This window comes from Giraffa tippelskirchi, chromosome 7 (genome assembly GCF_054371585.1).
Source record: "Giraffa tippelskirchi isolate mGirTip1 chromosome 7, T2T-mGirTip1v1.2.pri, whole genome shotgun sequence".
Taxonomy (NCBI): Eukaryota; Metazoa; Chordata; class Mammalia; order Artiodactyla; family Giraffidae; genus Giraffa; species Giraffa tippelskirchi.
In genome coordinates, this window is record NC_137281.1 from 113,651,744 (window position 1) to 113,668,794 (window position 17,051).

General features: G+C 48.0%; 1 protein-coding gene and 1 long non-coding RNA gene across 4 annotated transcripts in view; one reads left to right on the forward strand and one right to left on the reverse strand.

Annotated features, from left to right (window-relative positions):
- LOC145513504 (uncharacterized) overlaps positions 1 to 17,051 on the forward strand; it is a 251,480-nt gene that overhangs the window by 16,933 nt on the left and 217,496 nt on the right. The gene's annotated exons all lie outside the window — the stretch shown is intronic.
- Positions 1 to 17,051, reverse strand: part of LIPC (lipase C, hepatic type) — a 180,914-nt gene that overhangs the window by 11,187 nt on the left and 152,676 nt on the right. For both annotated transcript variants that reach the window (XM_081510075.1, XM_081510076.1), the window contains 4 exons: positions 14,399 to 14,581; positions 13,525 to 13,642; positions 10,619 to 10,852; positions 7,507 to 7,752 (listed from right to left, as the gene is read on the reverse strand). In XM_081510075.1, the coding sequence (XP_081366201.1) occupies positions 7,507 to 7,752; positions 10,619 to 10,852; positions 13,525 to 13,642; positions 14,399 to 14,581 (781 nt within the window). The remainder of the gene's footprint in view (positions 1 to 7,506; positions 7,753 to 10,618; positions 10,853 to 13,524; positions 13,643 to 14,398; positions 14,582 to 17,051) is intronic.

Genomic DNA, 17,051 nt, shown 5'->3' on the forward strand with positions numbered 1-17,051 from the left:
TAAAGAGTCCTCCTGACAATGCAGGAGATGCAGGTTCAGTCCTTGTGTCGAGAAGATCCCCTGGAGAAGGAAATGACAACCCACTTTAGTATTCTTGCCTGGGAAATCCCATAGACAGAGGAGCCTGCCTAGTTACAGTCCAGGGGGTTTCAGAGAGATGGACACGACTTAGCGACTAAACAACAACAAAAAAGCAGAGATCTGGAGAGGAGTCCAAGGTGACTCAGATAGTTAGAAGTGGAGCCGACTTTGAACCCAGGTGTCTATCTGATTCTAAAAGGCCCTTCCCACTGTGTCCTGGGATTCTGGTTCTGGCAAGCTGAATCTTCCCTTTGAAAGCAAACAGCAGACAGCCCTGAAGAAAAGCTGCAGTCTAAACCTGCCTCCTGTGAAGCCACCAAAACAAAGTGCCTGCTGGGTCTGATCCACTGACATCCATCCTGGGCTATCGCTGTTGGCAGCTTCTTCCCAGTTGCTGGTCTGCTAAATGTCCATCCCCCAGGGCAGGGATAAATATTTCACGTCCCTGCACTGGAGATGGGTTTTTGTCTTCCTTTGGTCTTAAAATGTGAGTAGGAAGAGACCGATTTCCATATCTGAGATGTCATGGTTCCCCATGATTCTGAAGGAAGGGATTGGCTTTGATGATTGCAAAGGTCCTGTTAGCTCTCACATCCTATGGATGAGAATTATCTGTGCCCTGCAGTGTCTCCCCGGAGAAGGCAATGGCACCCCATTCCAGTACTCTTGCCTGGAAAATCCCATGGATGGAGGAGCCTGGTAGGCTGCAGTCCATGGGGTCGCTAAGAGTCGGACACGACTGAGCGACTTCACTTTCACTTTTCACTTTCATGCATTGGAGAAGGAAATGGCAATCCACTCCAGTGTTCTTGCCTGGAGAATCCCAGGGACGGCGGAGCCTGCTGGGCTGCCATCTATGGGGTTGCACAGATTCGGACATGACTGAGGTGACTTAGCAGCAGTAGCAGTGTCTCCCTGGGGCAGGACCTATGCAGGAGGTCAGAACCATCAAGAGTGTGTAAACTGTGGAAGTCACAGACGTGCAGGAACACGGGCACCCACATCTGCAGAAGCATGATGCCCAAAGTCACACAGTGATGGCACAAGGAATTCCTTTTGCCCTGCACTAGGAAAGCCACTTTTGGGGAGAAATATTGAAATTAATTTTTTTTAATATGTAAGAGACTTTCATGTTTAGAACTAGTTATTTGTTCTTATTTTGGATTTTGTGTTTTTCCTTAAAAAAAAAGACCATCTGCGTTTATTTCCCACCACAGCTCAGGACAATGCTGCTGCTAAGTCGCTTCAGTCGTGTCCAACTCTGTGAGACCCCTTAGATGGCAGCCCACCAGGCTCCCCCATCCCTGGGATTCTCCAGGCAAGAACACAGTTACTAAGATTGATGCTGTTCTAAAGATTAAGGAAAAAAGCATGAATAATTTTTGCTCACTTTACCTTATGACATGTTTAATAAGGATTTTAAAAAGTGATTTCAGGGAAATGCTTTTGATCCTGTGACTGCAGGGAGCACAACGTGTTCCTCAGTCCAGGCAGGAGAAGTTATTTTAGGTCTTAATGATGCAAAGCATGAATTAGCCCATTAACCCTGGACGAGATCAGGCAAAGTCCACCTGGGGCAGAGATATGAGGCCTCTGGAGAGTCTCCTCACCAGATCGCCCCTCTGGGGTTCAGATACCCTAGAAATCCTGGATCCTAGTTTCATGTGGACCCCACTGGTGCCACTTAACAAAAAAATAAGTTTCTTTTTAAAAGGTAGCCACTATGGGCACCAGGTGATGGAAATTTATAAAAAAGGAAAATTTTTTTTTCTTTTTTTTTTTTTTTGTCTCATGGAAAATATTCTGTATCATTAGATAGTGGTTTTGGGAGATATTATGTCTCTCTTTGCAAACATCAGAGAGGTCTTTTTTTGAATGTATAGATTTTCCTCTCCTGGAGATGGTAAGAATGAGATCTTGTGTTCTCTTGCAGCACTAAGGTCTTGTTCCTAGATCTCATATGCCTCTAACCCGAGAGGGAGGCTGAAGAGCATGGAATTGAGACGATGGTCTTAAGCAGGGGATTAATGTATGAATAGCCAGCCCTAGCAGGGGCTGGCTGAATGAACTCAGAACAGGATCAAGGGAAGAAGAGAAATGGGCTTTTTTGTTTTTCTGATTTCAGTTTAAGATAGCATTTTTTTTTCAATTCATCCATTTTTAATTGAAGGATAATTGCTTTACAATATTGTGTTAGTTTCTGCCATACATCAAGATGAATCAGCCATAGGTATACATTTGTCCAGAAGAGAAGAGTGCTCTCATCAGCTGGTGCGAATTCTCACTGGCTAGCTGGGCCCAGAGAGCAGGCAGAAAGTACAGGCAGGAGGAGGATGGGGAAGAGAGGAGGGATGATGGACTACTGTGTCTCAGGAATGAGCTCTTATTAATACTGAGTGAACTGGCCTTAGTCCTAATGTTTAGGCCACGTGTGGTGAAAGGAGCAAAGGCCATGGAATGGGGGAGACCTGGGGTCAAACATTATGTTTGATATTGTGCAAGGTCCTGTGGGGCTCCTGGGCACAAGGCCTTTCTGTGTCCCCCATTTCTTTGATTATAGGAAACAGCCTTCATTCAGCCTCCATGAACTTCCCTGAGTTCCAACGGGCAGACTCAAGCAGTTGCTAATTAGGAAAGGGAGAGGATTCGAGACCAGGGAGAAACTAACAGTCAAGAGAAACAGTAGTGCAGCCTTGGGGTCAAGGTCCTGTTTCCCCATCAAGAGATACACACCACAGTATCCTTTACCCATTTTGCAGATACTGGAAACCCACTCCAGGTGGAAGAAGTTCCAACAGTGGTATGCTGCCCACAAGCATATAGACCCCAGAGCAACTGGTTGATGATGCTGACTCCCACTTACTTCACCAGCAGCCCATCAGAAGAATGTCCACGAGCTGATCACACTGTTTCTGAACAATTACTATAAAACTTCTCACTCTCTTCCCCAAGTTGGGACATACAGTTTTGAGGGCATTAGCTAGCTATGGCCCCTTTTGCCTAGCAGAGCAATAAAGCTCTTCTACTTCACCCAAAACTCTGTCTGAGGTTTGATTCACCACCATTGTACAAGTTTTCAGCATAACATTTGCTCCTTATAAGCTGGGTGACTTTGGGGAGGTGATTTAGCCTCACTGTATCTCAATTTATCTGTTGGAAAATTAGGCAACATCAGTCTCCCCCCTTCCATCTCCGTATCTTTTTGTCTGTAGGTTGTTGTGAGGATTAAATGGTATATGAAATAATTGATACAACACATCCAGCATAATGCCTGAACCTAGTAAGCTCCCCTGAGTGCTGCTTCCTTCTCTTCCACCCCATTACCGCCTCCAACTGCTGTGAGGATTAAATTAGATAAGGTGCTTGCTAGCAGGACTACATACAGGTTTGTTTCCCGCCTCCTTCTCTTAAAAAAAAAAAAAAAAGACTCCCAAACTAGCAAAATTTCCTTCCAAGAGGGTGAGATTGGAAGTGGGCGATAAATTGCCTTGTTTCCCTCAGCGACTGTTTCCCAATTCTCTTTCTGCTCCTGCTGTCCTCTTCCATGTTTACCCGAATTCTGGCGTATGGTTGTAGAAAACAGATCCTTTGATGGTTTTGTCAAAATATCTTGGGAGCCAGAGGAATGAGGACCAAGTTAGTCATCCTTTCTGCAACTACAATCAGGAGGCGATGTTTATCTTGCCCAGCCAGACCCTGCACTGAAATATATAGTACAATTAGATGTCCTTGAAAAATGTGGCTTGTGGATGCTCTGTAACCAGGGATGGGCAAGTTTGTTCCTTTATGAATCTATAAGTACTCATCAAAGGCTGGAGGTGGTCACTGAAATAGACTTTGGGAGCCCAAGTCACAATGATCGTGGCATGGTGGCTGAGGAGGGGAGCAGTTATGGGGCCTAGATTAAAGACTTGATGTCAGCACTATCAATAGAACTTTCTAGATAATGGAAATGGTCTATTTCTGTACTCTCTGATATGGCAGCCACATAGTTGAGCATTTGAAAGGCGGCTAGTATGACTGAAGATTCAAGGTTTTAATTTTAAGTAATTTAAATAGCCACATATGGTTAGTGTAGCATTATATAGAGCTTCCCAGGTGGCACAGTGGTAAAGAATCCATCTGTCAATGCAAGAGACATGGGTTCGATCCCTGGGTCTGGAAGATATCCTCTGGAGTAGGAAATGGCAACCCACTCCAATATTCTTGCCTGAGAAATCCCTTGGACAGAGGAGCCTGGTGGGCTACAGTCCGTGGGGTAACACAGAGCTGGAGACGACCAAGCGCACATGAGTGCAAGCAATATACAGGCTGCAGCGCCCCAGGAGAGGCGGCTTTTACACGGGTGGGAGTCTCATCTGGGCATAATTTCCAGCTGTACCCAGGGTATCTGATGTGGCTGAAGGGCTGTGCTCCCTGCCAGCGAGTGAAATTAGGCTGAGCAGATTAGGACTGGAGGGCTGAGGTGGATCTGGGGAGAATTTGGAGGGCCCAGGGGAGGGGAGGGTGAGGTGCAGGCTGTAGCTCATCCCTGGAATCTCTCTGGGGCTGGGGGTTTGGTTCAGGCAGTCTTATCTCACAGTCCTGACTCCACATCTTCACTGGATATCCCTGGAGCAAGATGAGCGGCTGGTGAGAAAGAGACCCAAGTGCTGCCTCCAGGGGACTCCTCCTCTGTCTTCTTGGGGTAGCACCTTGTGCACAGCATGTAGGAGGGGTTGGTCTCCCCTGAGCCCTCCTGAAGGAGGGCCTCTGCCTACCCTGGCTCAGATTATGCTTGAAGAAGGAGTGATGGCCTGGCACAGTGGTTTTGGCAACTGCTGCGTGAGATAGTTGCTGCTGCCCTAATGCGATTCCTTGGTTCTCCTTAATAGGAAAAGGGTTCCTTTAAGTTCATACCAGCCATATGGTGATCAGGCTTCTGGACTCCTTGGCAAGGGAAAAACTCAGCCCGGCTTGTGGCAGCTGCTCTTCCCTCCCCTCTTCCTTCTCTTGACTCTCTCACCTCCTGACCCCTTCTCCATGCCCCCAGTAGAAGTCCTCCAGCAGGACCCAGTCCCTCACTTCAGATGCACAGCCCTGTCCAGGAAGGTGAAAAATGACCCTGTCTCTTTCTAGCTGATCTCAAGGAGAAAGCAAGACGCTTCCCCACCTCTCCTCCCTCCCTCAACCCCATAGACAGACCATGGTCAGGTTACTGAGATAAAAACTACTTGACTAATTGTTAGGAGTGCTCAGTCACTTAGTCCTGTCTGACTCTTTGTGTCCCCATGGACTGTAGCCCACCAGGCTCCTCTGTCCTTGGGATTTTCCAGGCAAGAATACTGGAGTGGGTTGCCGTAGCCTCCTCCAGGGGATGGCCTGGGTCTAAATGCTGACTCTGCAGAGTTCCTTTTGTGTCCCTGGGCAAATGATTTTCTCCTATCTGGGCCTTTGTTTCCTTGTCTGGGAAATGTGGAATTGAACAGTTTCTTGAAATGCTAACATTCCAGGATTAGAGTAGATCCAGTGAAATGTGATTATCTGAGAGGCTTAATCACTCCAGGCTGCACTGCCATTTGAAAGAGGAGCTGGTTAACTGAAATGAGTATCTAATTGGCAGCCTGCAGCAGGGGCTGCACTCCAGTATTCTTGCCTGGAGAATCCCAGGGACGGCGGAGCCTGGTGGGCTGCCGTCTATGGGGTCGCACAGAGTCGGACACGACTGAAGCGACTTAGCAGCAGCAGGGGATCTCCCTGAAGCAGGAGGCCTTCCAAATTCCCTCACCTTCTCTGGGTGCCTCGGGCTCCTCCACCCCTCCAGAAAGGACAGCTGAAGGGACCAGACCCTCTGCTCCTCAGGCAAGAGAGATCCTGCCCTCATTCCACCTGCTCTCAGAAGCTATCTGCTGCTCAAACGGATTTCTGTCATTCCTGGGCTGCACGGAAGGGCAATCTGGCTGGAGAGCAAAAGTTCAGATAAACAAAAGAATCCTGTGCTGTGGGAGCTTGAACTTGGGAGTGTGGTAATGAAAGGAATGCCAGCCTGGGAGTCAGAGGGACCTGGGTTTAGCCTCCTTACAGGCTAACCGACCCTGCGGACCTCGCATGGCTGTTGTGGGCACCATGAGGAGTCTGTGGCTGCACCATATGTTTTTGTGTAAGACGCTGTGCAAATGCAAAGTGGTGCTGAAGGCATTCACCTTCTGTAGCTACAGATATCTGCACCGTAACAATCAAACAGCACTGGGCTCCTCCCAGGGCCGTCAGCCAGTGCTGTGAACAGTAAGATGCTAAATCACTCGCGAGCTGTTTTAAGGATTAGGCAGAAATGTTAATGGCAACAGATGTCGGCTTGTTCCCTCCAGGAGGATTTAGGTTTCAGTGGAGTATTTCTCTGCTGGCTTCAGCCCAAATCACGGCCGCAGCCCTTTTTCTGACCTCCAGTTCAACCCGGCAAGCAGAAGGGGCTCGCTTTCTCCCCTGAGGCTGAGAAGCAGAACTTCTAGGGAGGGCCTCAATAAGACAATCTCTTGTAAGATGAGCTGACTCATACTTCAGAAGAAACGGGGAACCACAAATGTAGTTTGGAGCCCAGGATTTTCCTGGCAGCCATGAGGAGAGCTGAAAGCACTGGGTTCTAGTCTGGGTTTGGAGAAGCTTCCAAGGCCCTGTACAATGAGACCTGGTGCTCCAGGCCTTTTGGATCTAACATTCTGTTAGGGGAAATACACTGACTGAAACCGCCCATCCTGGTCAGGCACCATAGTAATCACTTGCAAGAGTCATTTTACCACAGGAGGTCCTGGTAAGGAACGTGGAACTAACAAGCCACCATCAACTGGAAGGGTTCGGGAAAGGTCAAAAGGAGACACCCCGTGTCCTACCACTTTCCAGAATCTTCCCTGCTGGCATCCATTTTGGCTGAGCGATGCATGTGCCACCGAGAAGGACCCTGAGTCAGAATGATTGGCCAGAGAACCTGGAAATTAATCCCATCACCTTTAAACCTGAGACTTCGAGCCACATGGAAGAGCAGTCCTCCTGGATTCCCTTACTCTCCTGCTGTCTGCCCAGGTGCCCCTTCCAGTAAAGTCTCTTGCTTTATCAGCTCGGACAATTCATTTCTGAGTGTTAGAAAAGAGACTACTCTCTGGTCCCAGAAAGGGTCCCCCTTCTTGCAACAATGCTAGGGGACCATGAAAAGAGATGAAGAGAGCAGCCAACCAAAGGGCTGTTCCAGAAAGTATCAGCCTTTCTCCTCCAGCACTTGCTAGTGAGGAGGCCACATTGTTGGGGAAAGAGGGAGGCATGTGTCATCATACTGGTCTGGAATCTGGGTGAACAGCAGATACTGCAGTAGCTCCAGGAAAAGACTCTGGGGAACTTGTGAACCTTCAGACAAGTGGGTGCATTCTGCCCTTCTGAAGGCTCCCCTGCACTCACCTTTGAACGGGGATTGGGCTCGAGTCACCAGGAAGAGGCTCTTACTCTTCTTGCTTTGCCGCTCCTGGCGGGTGTGGTAGCCCAGCGTGTTGCAACGACCCTTCTTGCAGCTCAGACACAGGCCTTGGCTGAAGCTGTCCATGTCCCTGCACACGTAGGCTGTGCTCTGCATGTCAGCATGCAGCAAGGAGTCGATGAAGAGGTGCACTGACCGCTCGTGGGCACATTTGACAGTCTGGGTGATGGCTGGAACACAGGGCAAGAAGGATGTTATCATCCTTTAATCCGGAAGATCACCTTGCTTCTCAGTGCAGAGTAGCACCATCTCAGGAAGGAGGATGGGAGTGCTGAGGTCAGAGGTCAGCCCACTGACTACAGTGGGTGGCATAGCTGACGGAAAACTACACAAAAAGTAGACCCTTTGCATGCACTTACTATAGGGGAATAATCCCAGGCCCTGAAGGGCTGCTGAGGACACTGTATGTTATGGTAGGTGTTTTAGTAGGAGCCCTGAGTCACTAAGAAAATACTGAGTTCTTTAAGCAAGTGTATGTATGTGTGTGTATATGTGTGTGTGTGTGTATGTGTGTGTGTGTGTGAATCGCTCAGTCATGCCTGACTCTTTGTGACCCCATGGACTGTAGCCTGCCAGGCTTCTCTGTCCATGGAATTCTCCAGGCAAGAATACTGGAGTGGGTTGCCATTCCCTTCTCCAGGACATCTTCCTGACCCAGTGATCCAACCCAGGTCTCCTGCGTTGCAGACAGGTTCTTCACCATCTGAGCAACCAAGAAAGTTCTCTTTAAGCAATTCTTTTGGAAATGAATTGTAATTCATTTTAGAAATATTTTAGTCTCAAACAGTTAAAAATGCACAACTGCTGATGCTTTAAGGGTGAGTTGGCAGAACGGGCTTGTGTGGAATGCCTCTTTTTATTTTTTTTAATTTAAAAAATTATTTTATTTTTGGCTGTGCTGGGTCCTCACTGCTGCACGCAGCCTTTCTCTGGTTTCAGAGAGCGGGGTCTACTTTCTTATTGTGGTGTGCAGGCTTCTCTTCTGTGGAGCACAGGATCTAGGGTGTGTTGGCTTCTTCAGCAGTTGTGGTGCACAGGCTCAGTTGTCCCATAGCATGTGGGGTCTTAGTTCCTTGAACAGGGATGGAACTCATTCTCCCTGCAGTGGAAGCAGGGAGTCTTAACCACTGGACTTCCAGGGAAGTCCCTGGAATGCCTCTTTTCTTAATAAAGCTGGGTAAGCCAGTGCCCAAGCACTCTTGGGACTTGGCTACTGGTCTGGTGAGGGCTGAAGCCTCCTCGACCATGTCCCAAAGCAGCCACAGCCTGCCTGAAGTAACTGGCCGGACAACCAGCATGGGGATTTGCTTTGAGAAGGATGTGCTCCAGTGACCAGGTCTAAATGGACCTAAGCCAAAACAAGTTTAGGAGGTTTTCATACCAAGGACTTTGACCTTTTTATGGGAGGGGAGGTTGTTTTGGGGTCTCTAAATCTTAATCTTCAGTGTTCTCTAGGAGTGTTGAGGAACCAGCACAAGGTATGACAAGAACTTCCTGTGGAAGTGGACCCCAGGTCGCTTAGCCAGATCATTTTCCCCAGGGTTAGTCATCTCAGTTCCTGGTCACGAGCGGCTCTATTTGTTGAGCACCCACTATGAGGCAGGTAATAGTGAATACCTTCCCTGGATATTCACCACAGCTCCTCAAGGTAGCTCTTACAAGTGAGAAAACTGAGCTTCAAAGACAGTGTCTAACTCACGCAAGCTCACCTAGCCAGGAGGTGGTAAAGATGGTAAAGCAGTTATCAACTGACCATGTCAACACGTTCACCCCAGAATGGGATCACTTTCAAACATAAGGGTGAAGAAAATGGAGAAAAACCACCTTAAGGTGGGCAAGCTAAATAGATATACTTGGTCCCATCATTCTGAAGTTTAGCACAAAATAGAAAATGGTAGTAATTGGGCAGAGGTATTCATCAGGTGATCAGTTAATGAACAGCATCTAGGGGTCTGTGTTGACCTTAGGGAAGGTGTAGATCTGGGAAGAGGGCTGGCTGATCACCAGGGACTGCTGGTGACCAGAGGGCAATGATCGGACAGAGATGTTAAGGAGTGATAAGGGGAAGTTCCCAGAAAGTTCTCAGGCATGGGCTGGTGAAAGGCTGGGAGTCCAGCCAAGATGAGATAATGTTGAATGTGAAGGTCATTCTGATACAGGAGACATGAAGGTGGTTAAGGAAACACAAGATAGTGTGTGCTTAGCTCAGTTTTCAAATGATTGGGAGAAGGTGGTAAGTGGGGGTGGGCTGGGGTTCTCCGGTTGGCTTAGAGTGAGTTGACAGGTCTTAATCAGGATATTATTTTATAATAAAGAGAAACTTGGAATGCCTATGAAATGTATGGTTTTTGCTCACATTTTTGTTCTTTAATCCAGGGCCTGTTATCAAGGTTCATGTCAATGTTTTGGTTTTAGGGTTTGAGAGAGAAGGGGGAAATCACAACCCAGATAATGCCACAGTCATTTTCTACACTGAGACAAAGTCCCAAGGAAGTCACAAGGACCTATTTAGAGCTGAACTTTGAATTGGAAGAATCTCAGTAATGAATATCCCGTGGGGTAAGCTGATTAAACCTCATACTTGGGAGACCAAGAAGCCATGATCTATTAAGTGGATCAGCATGTGGCCCAGAAGAGAGGCAGCCCCCCGAATGGGGAAGCTTCCGGAGAAAGAGGAATGACCAGCAGGAATGAGCAGCAGGGCTCAATTTTCAGAAGGGCTGATACCCCAGGAGAGACTTGGCTGGGTATGATGAGTGGAGATGAGAAGTGGGAATTCCTGGATGTGCCCTCAGCTCATCCTCCGTGTCTGAGCTCCAGCGACCACTGCCTATGAAGAGGAAGGTCTTGCCTGGGGAATAGCATCCTTTCCCACTCACACAAGTCCTCTGTCTGCATGGACTAGGTGACCATTCACTTTGAGCCCCATCCTTGCCAAACTCCTCCCAGAATCTCGCAGATTGGATTCCCCTGGATCCAGAGGCCACACCAACTGTGAGGAGGGTAAGCCATCGTAGGCTAGTGTCTCTTTCTCACCATTTAAACCATGCTTGGCGAAATGTTTGTAGAGCTCGAGGAAGTGGCATCCAGGCTGGTAGGAACCCCCATTGGGGTAGAAGTCATAGTGTGCTATGGGCTGTTTGATGCCCACACTCAGGCCCATGTGCTCCCAGGTAAAGGTGTGAATGGCGTCTACAAAATTGGCGTCATCTGGTGAAAGCCGATCACTGAGGGAGGCTTTTTCAAACAAAGGGCCTGCGGCATCCAACCCTAAGGGGAAAGCAAGGGGAAGGATCAGATTGGAGCAAGAGGAGGCAGGGAGAAAGGCTCTTTTTAGCTTTCTGATGTTATTGCACATTCATGAGCTAGCAGGAAGAAGAAAATCCTAGGGCATAATCTTTCTCTAGAAAATCTTGCCATGACTTTTTTGCAGTAAAATTAAAGTAATTCATGGTGCTTAAAATCGGACACAGGCTGGTTATTATCTATGGGGAAAAGAGGTTTGCAGGAACTATCCAGTGGTAGAAATGAGGTTATAAGGGAATGCTTGATTTATTTAAGCAAATCAGTTTTAAGTACCTTTCAAGCTACTTTCGAGAGCATCTGTTTGCATACAAAAAACCACTGTGTTATTGTAAGTAGTTCTAACCTACCCATCAAAGAAAGAATTTATTTGCCTGCATGTTGTCAATAATTTCCCTAAACAAGCTGGCTTTCTCTATATACTAATGTCATTTCATTGGAATGTTCAGAACAGCCTTGGGACATTACTGTTCTCTGGGGATAATGTCATGAGCAAATAGGACTGCTCACAGCTCTGGTCCTTAAGTGACAGATATGTTTGCATGAGACAAGTGGCAGTCTCTCGCAGACTATAGTTGGGGAGTTTTTACGCACTCAAGGAGTTTTGTCTGTCTTTTTTCCTTTACCTTTTCTGGAGGACCCTTTGTTGACCTGGCTTCTATCCTTGGTGGGGTTGAAGGAATTGACACGGGGCCATGACAGTCCCTGCTCTCCAACCCTCACCTGTAGTTAGACGTGAAGGCTGTGGTTTATATTTCTTTCTTCATCAGGCTGATTATGAGATGACAACAGAGTAATTAGCTGTCCTGTCACTTCTGATGTGTGTGCGCCTGGCTAATAATGCCTCACGTGGCCTGTGACACCAGCCAGCGTGGAGAGGGTCCTGGGCCTGGTGCTTCCTCTCTGCAGTTCTGACTTCTCCTTCTAGGCCTGGTTTGTCTGTGAAGGGCCTCACTGGCCTTCTGTGATAAGTTCTTATGGGAGGTTTGTTCACTCCCAGCCTATTGAGGGTTAAATCATGGAGGGCACCAAGTACTGATCCACGATCAGGCCTCCCCAGTCACCAGGGAGATGGAAAAAAAAAAAGGAAAATGAATTCTCATCATGACAGACTGGCTTCATTTAAATGTCTGCCATCATCCTTATCTTTTTTCAATGCTAAAATAAATCTCTTCTTTTATGAAGGAATGGTCACAGTAGATAGCAGTTGCCAAAAGTGTTCTTTCTTGATAAAATAAAAGGTCACAGCAACTCTATTCATCTTAAATTTTGTTCAGACTGTTTTAGATTGTGAAATAATATTTTAGGCTGCTGGGTCTTGAAGGATGAGTAGGCATTTGGTAGGTGGACTAGGGTTTGGTATTCCAGGCAAAGGGAACAGTGATTGCAAAGGCCCAAAAGGACAAGACACCATGACATGTTTGTAGTAGAGTCGAGAAAAATCTAGTGTCATGAAAGCCTAGAGCCACAAGAAGGGAACAGTGGGAGGAGACGTTGGAGAGCCTTGGGGACACCACTCTGAGAATGGCCTTGTCTAGGCTTCCTGAGTTTCACCCTGTAGGAATCAGTGGGCCTCCGAGACTGGGCTGAGGAGTCATCTCATCAGGCCTGTTCTTCTGAATGTGACTCTGGGTCAGCAGGGGGGAGGGCGGAGGATGGGTGGGGGGGATGAGGTGGGTGTTGGGGAAGCCTGCTAGGAAAGGCCTTCTTATGCATCGTCAGCTCTTCCTAGGTATCTCGGAGTATTTCCAAGCTGACATGGGGCTCGGGGTTTTTGGTGCTAGGATCCCTCCCCCAATCCCAGATGGGCCCCAGCGTAGGACCCACGTGCTTCACTAAAGTGGAAACGGAGGTACAAACATGGCTGTCACAGGAAATGTAAGGCTGTCATTCTTTTTTTTTTTATATATATTTTTAATTGGAGGATAATTGCTTTGCAATGTTGTGTTGGTTTCTGCTGTACAGTGAAGTGAATCGGCTATGTGTATACACATATCCCCTCCCTCTTAAGACTCCCTCCCACCCTCCATCCCACTCCTCTAGGTCAGCACAGAGCATGGAGCTGAGCTCACCATGCTATATAGCAGCTTACTACTAGCTATCTGTTTTACACATGGCAGTGTACGGATGTCAGAGCTACTCAGTTCGTCCTACCCTTACTCTCCCCACTGTGTCCACAAGTCTGTCCATTCTGTATGTCTGCACCTCTACTCCTGCCCTGCAAATAGGTTCATCACTACCATTTTTCTAGATCCCATGTATATGCATTAATATACGATCTTGTTATAGCTGTCATTCTTTAATTCACATTGGGCTTTTAAAACTATAGGTTGGAAAATAAACTCTTTCCTATTACAAAAATGTACAGAAAGTGTACCTTTTAGGTCCCATTTGGCATGACTGTGAGAGGCATTTGTTTGAGGAAAGGCGGTGATTTGCTCTAAATTCTCAGGGAACAGCAGTCTATGACAGCGGTCATGTCTGAAATAAATAGTGCTACAAGTCCTCCTGTGAACTCTAATACAGCTCGAAGGAAGCCGGGGGTGTGTTAATTATGAGCCTGTTGGAAAAGCAGGTCCCTGCTCCACACCCCTGTGCAGTCGTGGAGATTATAGTTGTTAGTTATCAGGCATGGTTACCTGTAATTCTCCCAATCTTGTGCTTTCTGCTCATGTAACTGCCAGCGAATCCTGAGACGTGTGCACCCAGGCTGTACCCAATTAGATGAACATGGCTTGGAGAAAATTGAACAGATTCCTGGAAGACAGTGGTGAGATGGTTGCAGGAGGGGGAGAGCTGCCTGGATAAAAGCCTTTCGTGGGTCCATCCTGCTCTGGCTCTCTGTTCTTTGTACCACAAGTGAGATGCTTAATTCCCACTCAGGACCCAAACTGTTTCCTCATCTTGCTGACTTTGTCCTGTTTCCGCTCAGGCTCAGCTACCTGGGCCCCTGCCTGGTGACGCTACCTCTTGTCTGCCTGTCTTTGTTGTTGTTGATTCGCTCAGTTGTGTCTGACTCTTTGCAACCCCATGGACTGTAGCCTGCCAGGCTCCTCTGTCCATGGGATTCTCCAGGCAAGAATACTGGAGTGGGTTGCCATTTCTTTTTCCAGGAGATCTTTCTGACCCAGGGTTGGAACCTGTGTCTCCTACATTGCAGGTGGGTTCTTTACCGAAGCCCCCTGCACGTCTTTACCTGGACATGAATTCCTTGCAGGAGTTATCTCATCCATGCATATGGGAGTTTTATAGTTTACAGGGTGTGTTTAGATCCCCTAGCACATACAAAGAGGTGAGCATAAGAGGAATAGATGATTCTACAAGACAGGGCTTCAAAGAGGCATCTGAGAGAGCCCTGGGGTCTGGTCTCTGTCTTGTGCCTTCCTATTCCTATGAGCTTAGCAGAAGTGGTTGTCCTGTCTTGGCTGCTGTAGGAGACCAGCCTAATTCACTCAGTCTTGGAAGAAGGGAGGGGAAGGGAGAGGAGAGAAGAGAGGTCAGGGCAGGTCTCACCTGCAGCCACTGGAGAAGAGCTGCGATCTCCTGGCCGACGAGGCGAGTGTTGCGGACGGCAGTGGTGTAGTGGTTGTGAGCCAGGGTGACCCATTCTGCCAGCCCCACGTTCACTGGCTGGGCCAGCTGAGACTTCAGTGCGGCTACCATCTCCCAGACCCAGTTTTCCAGTATGCCGTCCACCTGAGGGTGGGCCCGCAGTATCATCAGCCTCCCGGGGAGAGAGGAGGGAGCCCTGACAAGCTCCCTCTTCTTTCTTGCCCACCTCTTCCCTTCTCCAACTCTGGGTCCTTCTCTCCAAGAGAAAGGGCTTAACCTGGGGCTTCTCAGCACTGCTGTCATTTGGGGCCAGATATTTCTTTGTTGTGGGGCTGTCCTATGCACGGTAGGACACTGAGCAGCATTTCTGCCTCCACCCACGAGATGCCTTTAGCACCCCATTACCCCCCACCCCCAAACCTCAAGCTGTGAAAACCAGAAATGTCTCTGGACTTTCCAAATGTCCCATTCCTCAAATGAGAACCATTGTCTTAACATTGTCTATTTTAGGACTTTCCAAGTCTTAAAACAATGTAAGTCTTTGTAGATGGGGTACTGAAATCTGTCCTTTGAGGGTCGGCTCCAGTGCTGCCTCCTCTGGGAGGCCTGTGCTGCTGCCCCTCTGAGTCATACCTCGATCACTTACTCTGGTCCCACCCACTGTGTTCTGCTTGCTTTGGAGGGACTAGCACCATGAGCTGGAGCATAGTAGGCACTCATAATGATCAAGTTGATTGATTATGGAGAATCATTCTGTGCATATAGCTGGTTGAGAGCCAGTTTGCAGGACATGCCTTAAGGGTCCACAGAGCAAAGATGTTGGTGTTGGGTCTTGAAGGATAAATAGGAATTCACAGGGAAGAATCAAGGTGGGCAGGTAAGTGGTTGGGGGCAGAGGGGGTGTCTAGGGGATTCCAATCACAAAAGGGCAGTGTGGTCTGTCTGGGAAGAGGGAAAAGTCAGATGTAATCGAAGATGAGAGAACAGGAGTGAAGCTGGACAGCAGTACTGATGGTCTGGCTCGTGAGTAAGATGCATTCATTTAATAAGTGTCCACCTAGGACCTTCTGTGTGGATGTAGCATCTTGGGTTCAAATCTAGACTCTCCCAGTTACTAGCAGGGTGACCTTGGGCAAGTTATATGACTGGTCAGTGGCCCCGTTTCCTTGTCTGGAAAATGGGGATAATAATAGTGTCTTCCTTCCAGGATTGTTGTGAAGATGAGATGAATGAATAGACATAAAGCATGTAGAACAATGTCTGGAACACAGTGAGGATTCAGTGCATGGCAGTTACAACAGTCATTGTTGGTATTATTATTACCAGCAATAGTAGATGTACTTCAGTTTGCACAAGATTTTGAAAACAACTCATTCTAGTAAAAGGATCACAATGAGAGGACCCTGCTGTCTTCATGTTTGTAAACAAAATATTTAGTCAGTCATTAATTCAGTTACAAATATTTTTAGAGCACCTAATATATTCACCAGTATGGATCCTGTCCAGCAGAAGATAAGAGAAAGGACGCACTAGGCAGAAGGCACAGCCTATGTCGAGGCCAAAAGGAGAGAAATCGCATGGTCTGTGGAAGGAGCTGCAAGCAGAGGTGAGGGGGAGGCGGGGAGCGTGGTGGTAGGGGCAGGGTCAGAGGGGAAGTGCCTGCTGTGCTCTGTGCAACCTGCCTTACTTTGAGGCTCTCAACTCAAGTTCCCACCTCAAGTCAGGCATCAAGTCCACAGCTCTGTTCTGTCCGAAGCTCTGCTCTATCTGTATTCCCTCCTTCCCAATTTCTTTTCTGTTTTTCTCTTGTAAGGGAAGGTCCCTTACAACAGAAAAGATGGCATGTTCTTCCCTTACAATGGCTGGCCTTCTAATCCCCCCTCATCTGCTCTGTGTCCATGGGAAAGCTTTTCATGCCTTTTTTGTTTGGCTGGGCCATGTGGCTTAGGAGATCTTAGTTCCCCGACCAGGGATCGAACCTGGGCCATCACAGTGAAAGTGCCGAGTCCTAACCACTGGTCTGCCAGTGAATTCCCTCCATGTCTGATCTTTAGTTCCCTTTAAGATCGGTTTCACCTCAGGGTGCTACCCTCTGCCTCCAATTCCATGCTTTCCTTAAAGGAAGAGGGATGGAGCTCCTAGCTCAGCTGGAGAGAGTTGCCATGAGGAGGTTGCAGTGTGATGGGGCCCCAGTCAAGCCCATCCTTGACAAAGGTTTGTGGGCTTTGGAGCATGAGAGTTCTGGTTTTGGATTTCTGTCCATTGAGGGCTGGGTGACTGTGGTAGCTGCTTGACCCCTCTGTGCTGCAGTTTCCTCACGTAAGAGATGAGACTAACTCAAGTGGCCATGTAGGGAGGTGTGAGGATTAAATGAGCTGACAACTAATGTAAAGGGCCGAGCTCCTATAGGGCCTTATCTGTATTAGGTCTCTTCTTTAGGGGCAGGAAAGCCTTTACCACCCTCTCTGCCAACCCTGTTCTGTGGTGGAATCCCTGCTCCTTTTCCCTAGGATGCGTGCTTGCATGCTAAGTCACTTCAGTCATGTCTGACTCTTTGTGATCCAATGGACTGTAGCCCACCAGGCTTCTCTGTCCATGGGATTCTCCAGGCAAG